This window comes from Olea europaea, chromosome 7 (assembly GCF_002742605.1).
Source record: "Olea europaea var. sylvestris chromosome 7, O_europaea_v1, whole genome shotgun sequence".
Lineage (NCBI taxonomy): Eukaryota > Viridiplantae > Streptophyta > Magnoliopsida > Lamiales > Oleaceae > Olea > Olea europaea.
This window is the reverse complement of record NC_036243.1, coordinates 12987546-12993545: the sequence shown is the minus strand read 5'-3', so window position 1 is coordinate 12993545 and position 6000 is coordinate 12987546. Positions and strand designations below refer to the sequence as shown.

Sequence of the window (6000 nt, the reverse complement as noted above, 5' to 3'; positions counted from 1 at the left end):
TATGTATTAAATATTTCAATTTTTTAAAAAGGCTTCATAAAATCTGTATTTACCCTAACTTTTTAACTCTTAAAACTAAATTTACCATACATTTTGGAGAAATCAAACTCCCACAAGATAATTATTCATATAGAGTCCTTTTTCTAATATGATTTTGAGGAAAAGTTAGAACTAAACCAAATCACAATCCGTACCGTTTATTCTTATCTTCTGTAATTTAAATTGAGAAAAAACCTAACTTCTTTCATATCATAACTACCGCCACTTTAAAGTTTTCACTTTTAAATACACTTTCCCTTCTGCCACTGCTTGCAATTGATTTTCGACTGAATTTCCGGCTAAAATCCGGCGGCACCGCGCCGGAATGTGACCGAATTACAAAATTTTGAGAAGGGTTTTACGAATTTCTAACTGTTGATATTTCATTGGTTTGCTTGATTTCAATCCAAGATTTGGCTGCTTTCCATGTATAAACACAATATCTATATAACTCTTTAATGTGAGGAGAGTTTAAGCGCTGTCATGTTTGGGATATTATCATATTAAGATAGTGTCATAAATATCAATGCTATTGTTCTGGGCGGGTTCTTCGAGTCGATGCATTTAATGATAGTTAACTTAAAGATTCTCCTTGTTTTGCGTAAAGATAGCAGTTTTCTGAAAAAAATATTAAAGTAGTCTCAAGAAATTTTCTTTCAACCATACGTGATTCTTAAAATCATTAAACAACAATCTTGCGTAGTTGTTTTCATTGTAGTTTGTTCCCAATATTTATCATCAGGACATCATATCATTGAAGAGGCTTGAAAATCAATTAGTTGGCATCTGAAGCTTTTATGGTATTACAATGTGTAAACTGGAGGATGGTGATGAGAAGGAAAAACAGTATGAGGAGAGTTGGGATGTGGAGGTGAAGTTTTCGAGTGAAGAGGAAGTGGCGAAAACTGAGTTTTTTAAGGTATCTCGTCCTAGAATGAAGCTGTGGGTTTTAAGGGCAATCACCACGTTGTTGCTGTGGACTTGTATTATTCAATTGGTGGCAATCGGGGAAGTATGGGGGCCAACTTTGTTGAAGAGTTGGCCTTCTTGTTCTAGTCCTCCGAATATACATACAGATACAAATGTGTCTTTTATTCAACGAAAAGTTCTTCCTCCAAAAAGTGAGTAATTGGCCTTTGAGTTTGTGTTTTAGTCCAAATGCTAATTCTGATTCGTATGGTTGGGCTGTTTAGGCTTGCGGTATATGACATTTGGAACTCTAAGATTCGAATTTGGTTTTTTCCCTTATTGTTATCACTGCTTTCTTTTGTTTCTATCAGTTAGATTTCAATAATCCACATACTTTATTTGGACTTTTTCTGTGTATTTTGCTAGCAAGATATCTCGATTGTAATCAAGTTGCCGTGCATATATAGTATGACAAGTTTCTTCCTACATCATCTAACGTTACATTTATCAATGTCGCCATTTGCAGTTGTTCTTGAATTTGGTTTCCATTTATTTCAGGGGTGTATAAGAACAATGGTTATCTCATCGTTTCTTGCAATGGAGGCCTTAACCAAATGCGATCAGCCGTGAGCTTCTTTCCATGCTTATTGCTTCTCATTATGTTCTTGATACAGAGTCTTTTCAATGTTCTTCAGCTTGTTAATGATGCATCAGTGTTTGTTGATTCACCAGTACCTTTACTGTGCAGATATGTGACATGGTTGCTATTGCGAGATATCTTAATGTTACTCTTATAATCCCAGAATTGGACAAAACTTCATTTTGGGCAGATCCGAGGTGGATTAGATTACAGTTTATGCAATTGTTCTGAAGCCCAACTACTATTTTTCTGTTCTTTGATGATGCCTTTCTTTCTTGCAGCGAATTTGAAGACATTTTTGACGTTGATCATTTCATTTCATCTTTGAGGGACGAAGTCCGAATATTGAAAGACCTTCCACCAAGACTTGAACAGAGGGTTGACCTAGGAAATTTCTATGAGTTAGCACCTGTCAGTTGGTCAAATATTTCTTACTACCATCGACAGGTTCTTTTTCTTCTCATATTTTCATTTTCTTTTTCGGGTGGGGTGTAAGGGCAGGGGAATAAATTCTTACTGATGGCAGTATTGAGTATTGTTCAAGTTCATTTGGCAGATTCTTCCTCTTCTTAAAAAGCATAAAGTTCTACATCTGAATAGGACTGATTCCCGGCTTGCTAATAATGGATTGCCTTTGGAGATTCAGAAGCTACGGTGTAAAGTAAATTTTAGTTCCCTGAGATTCACTGCTAGGATAGAGGAATTGGGTCGAAAAGTTGTGAGGATCCTGAGGCGAAATGGTCCTTTCCTAGTCCTCCATCTCAGATATGAAATGGATATGCTGTCCTTTTCTGGCTGTAGTCAAGGCTGCAACGATAAGGAGGTGAATGAATTGACGAGAATGAGGTATCATCTCTTCTTTTTGATGAAAAACTTCTGATATATTTTCCACGTCCTTCTAAAAGGGGAGAAAAAAAAAATCTCATTTATTAACTGTGGTAAAACAAATGACAACTAGATATGCTAATTCTTGGTGGAAAGAGAAAGTAATCGATCCTGAACTTAAAAGAAAAGAAGGTTTGTGTCCTTTGACACCTGAAGAAACCTCACTAGTCCTAGATGCATTGGGCTTCGATCGTAGTGTTCAGATATATATAGCTGCCGGAGAAATATATGGTGGAGAAAGGAGACTAAGAAGTTTGGCCGCGGCATTTCCAAATCTGGTCAGTTACTGAAACATGCTAGGCTTACCAAATTTGATGTTTTGATGTATAATGTTATGCAGCAAGAATAAAGCCATTTATCTAGATTGAAAAACCGGAGGTGAAGAGACAGATTGATATGTCAGAAAATGATTGGGTGGTTTTGTTTAAAATTTTCAAACTGTCCAATCATGCGTCGATACATGTCCCATCTTGATTTCCATGATTGATGCAGTAAACACTAATCTCCAATTTTGAGAGCAATAATGATTAGTAAAACCATTCTGAAAAGAGCAAAGATAATGATTAACGTTCAATGTGATACAAGAACTTGCTTCAGCAAGTTTTCACTATATCAGGAAAGAACAATACAAGTTTTTTTCTCGCACCTCTTTCACAAAAAACAGCCTCCTGCTAAAATCCTTTATATTTATGGCCATTTGATACATGTATGAATACCCAATATACCTTTATAATAAAAGCTCCCGGGCATAACATCCCTCACCATTGACCTTGCCGATAAGTATACAATATGATTAGGTTCCACTTGGTCCCACATATTCACGTTGTATCTTCTCTAACTGCTACTTGGATTTTTGGAGTAGGTCACAAAAGAGTCATTGCTCGAATCATCAGACTTGGAGTTTTTCCAGAACCACTCGACTCAAATGGCAGCTCTGGATTATCTTGTCTCTCTGGAAAGTGATGTATTTGTTCCAACATATGATGGAAATATGGCTAAAGTTGTTGAAGGACATCGCAGGTACTTAATAATGGTATTATTTAACTTGTTTCTTCCTTGTTATCTTGGATTCATTCTTGTGATAATCTTGGTTTTCCTTATATTATCTCTTTGCGCAAGATGAGAAGGGTGAAAGATAGCTAGCATACATTCATAGCTACATCCACTTCTCATTGCTTGATCACCATACTTGCTTAATTCGAAGTTTTGATCTATAGAAGGACAATATCGCTCTTTTTGTTCGATACAACACCAAAATAGATTTAACTGAGCTAAAATTTTGAAATTCTTCACGAACTAGGCAGCCATTTTGAGATCTGCTTTTTGGCCGAGTAACGAATATTTCTTGTGATAAGATTCTTTGCCCTTATTCTTAAATGCTTCTTAAGTTTCGCCCTGCTTATGGGGTCTAATCAATACTTTCAAAGAATAATATTTGAATATTAACTTCACTGATCTCATACAAAATCAGCATTGTAATTAACTTGTACTTTGTAAGTTATCGTTTCCCTTTGAACATTATTCATCTTTCTCATTTGTTGTTCGTTTGGTATACTTTAAAATGTTTCAGATATCTAAGTTTCAAGAAGACAATTCTACCTGACAGAAAAGTTTTAATTGGATTGATAGATCTATACAATAATGGATCTCTAAGCTGGGATGAATTCTCATCTATTGTCAAAGAAACACATGCAAATCGTACAGGGAGCCCCAAGCAACGAGTCATAATACCAGACAAACCAAAAGAAGAAGATTATTTTTATGCCAATCCACAAGAATGCTTGCAGCAAATTGATGAAGTATCAAGCAGTTCGTGATTCTTGATTTGTACACAACTCGTGTGCATAAGTATTTAAGGATATCGGTCACAATCGGCACAGAGTTTCGGAAGTGTTCGGAAGTGCAAGTATGGTCCCTATGAAGTTTAGGATTGAATACCACCAGCATTCCAGAATATGTTGGTAGAAATTTGAGGCTTCAGACATGGTTCTATAATTTTTCTACGTGTCATTCAACTGTTTTGGTTTATTAGGCTGGTGCATAGATTGAACCTGACTCTCAGGACTACAGAAAATAACAGCAGATATAGATTGATTCTCTGCAAGATCTCTCGGTTTCCGTTCTTAACAAATAATTCACTTTTAACGGCATGTGAAAGGTGTTTATTATGGAATACAGTATAAGGTGATTATAGAAAAAGCCGGTAATTTTTTTCTGTATTAGTTGTACAATTGTGTCTAGTACCACATTCCAAACATGCCTGGAAAGTATTTTTGCCATGTAACATGCTCATCCGAGGAGCATGTTTTGATACACTAGAACGTATATTTTGTAATGACAATTTAACCCATCACCTTCACAGAAACCATAAAGGTAATGAAAAGCACGCAGATGTTGAGAATTCAAAAGGAGAAATATCTCCAAAAAGCAATTATAAGCAACCAAAATAATTAGCAAAACAGACAAAAATTTCTCATAATAGAAACGCCCAAGAACAAGAAATTTATGGCACCCTCTCTACCGTTACACCTCCCACCAAAAATTTTGCTCCTCCCTATGATTCATACACATTAATTGTGCAAAAGAGTTAGTACTTTTATTTTTGTTGAATCTTTGTCTTTGAAAGACATTTTGGCTGATTGTTTTGAAATTTGACTTGGGTTAGCGGAGTTATCATGGAGAGGAGTCGGCCGTGATAGTCGATCTTGATTCGATTTATAGTTGGTTGATATATTAATGAGAAAAAATATTTAGAATATCAATTTTTCTTTTCAACTTTTCTTATTCATAAAATACTGAGTTAAATTAGTAGAATTGAAAAAAAATAATAATAAAAATAAATTAAAATAAATTAAAAAATTAAAAAAAAAATTAAAAAAAAAAACTCTCATAGCCCACCACTTACGCTCAATTTGTTGCCTTCCATATTCTTGACCCCCCTTTCAAGCATTGTTTAGATCCCAAATCTTCATTAATTTCTTCCATCTCTTCCATCCTAATCTTCAAAATCTCACTCATGTTGTAATTGAAACCTTAACCCTAATTTGAAAATTCCAACTTCAATTTTTTTTTCTTTACACTACTAAAACACAATTTTTCACCTATGGTAATTAGAAACGGATTATCAGTTGATAAAAGTAATTCACTTTCAACTACGATAATCAGCAACGGATTTTCCGTGGATAATGATAATAACTCTTTACCAACGGATATTCTGTGCCTAATATGACCATTTATCATTTGAATCTTTCACCTACTGATATTTCGTTGGTAATTAAAAACGGATTATCCGTTGGTAAAAGTAATTCAATTATCCCACATCGGAAGTTTACAACAAAGTCTTTGAAATTATCCTCTATAAATTTGTGGTCCAATAAGTGGTTAAACGATATTTTGGCTTTTCAATTCAATTGTTTAAAAGTTTTAAAAATTTTATAATTATTAAATAAATAATAATAACAATAATAAAAAAATAAGTAAATAATTTTTTTTTTTTTTTACCATGCCTCACACCTATACAACTATTT

At 34.4% G+C, this 6000-nt stretch overlaps 1 protein-coding gene across 1 annotated transcript; it reads left to right on the top strand.

The window, feature by feature from the left end:
* Window positions 1-236: 236 nt before the first annotated feature.
* On the top strand, window positions 237-4688 carry LOC111397042 (O-fucosyltransferase 34-like). Its single transcript, XM_023023728.1, has 8 exons — window positions 237-1160; window positions 1507-1574; window positions 1697-1785; window positions 1870-2035; window positions 2145-2434; window positions 2547-2751; window positions 3336-3493; window positions 4044-4688. The coding sequence occupies exons 1-8, from the start codon at window positions 848-850 to the stop codon at window positions 4288-4290; spliced, it is 1536 nt and encodes a 511-aa protein (XP_022879496.1). The 5' UTR covers window positions 237-847; the 3' UTR covers window positions 4291-4688.
* Window positions 4689-6000: the final 1312 nt, after the last annotated feature.

Excerpts from the sequence above, each read along its gene's own strand:
- LOC111397042 (XM_023023728.1), top strand. The coding sequence starts at position 848 with ATGTGTAAACTGGAGGATGGTGATGAGAAGGAAAAACAGTATGAGGAG. Across the intron at positions 2,435-2,546 it reads AATGAATTGACGAGAATGAG|ATATGCTAATTCTTGGTGGA; the intron begins GTATCATCTCTT and ends AATGACAACTAG. Across the intron at positions 3,494-4,043 it reads GTTGTTGAAGGACATCGCAG|ATATCTAAGTTTCAAGAAGA; the intron begins GTACTTAATAAT and ends AAAATGTTTCAG.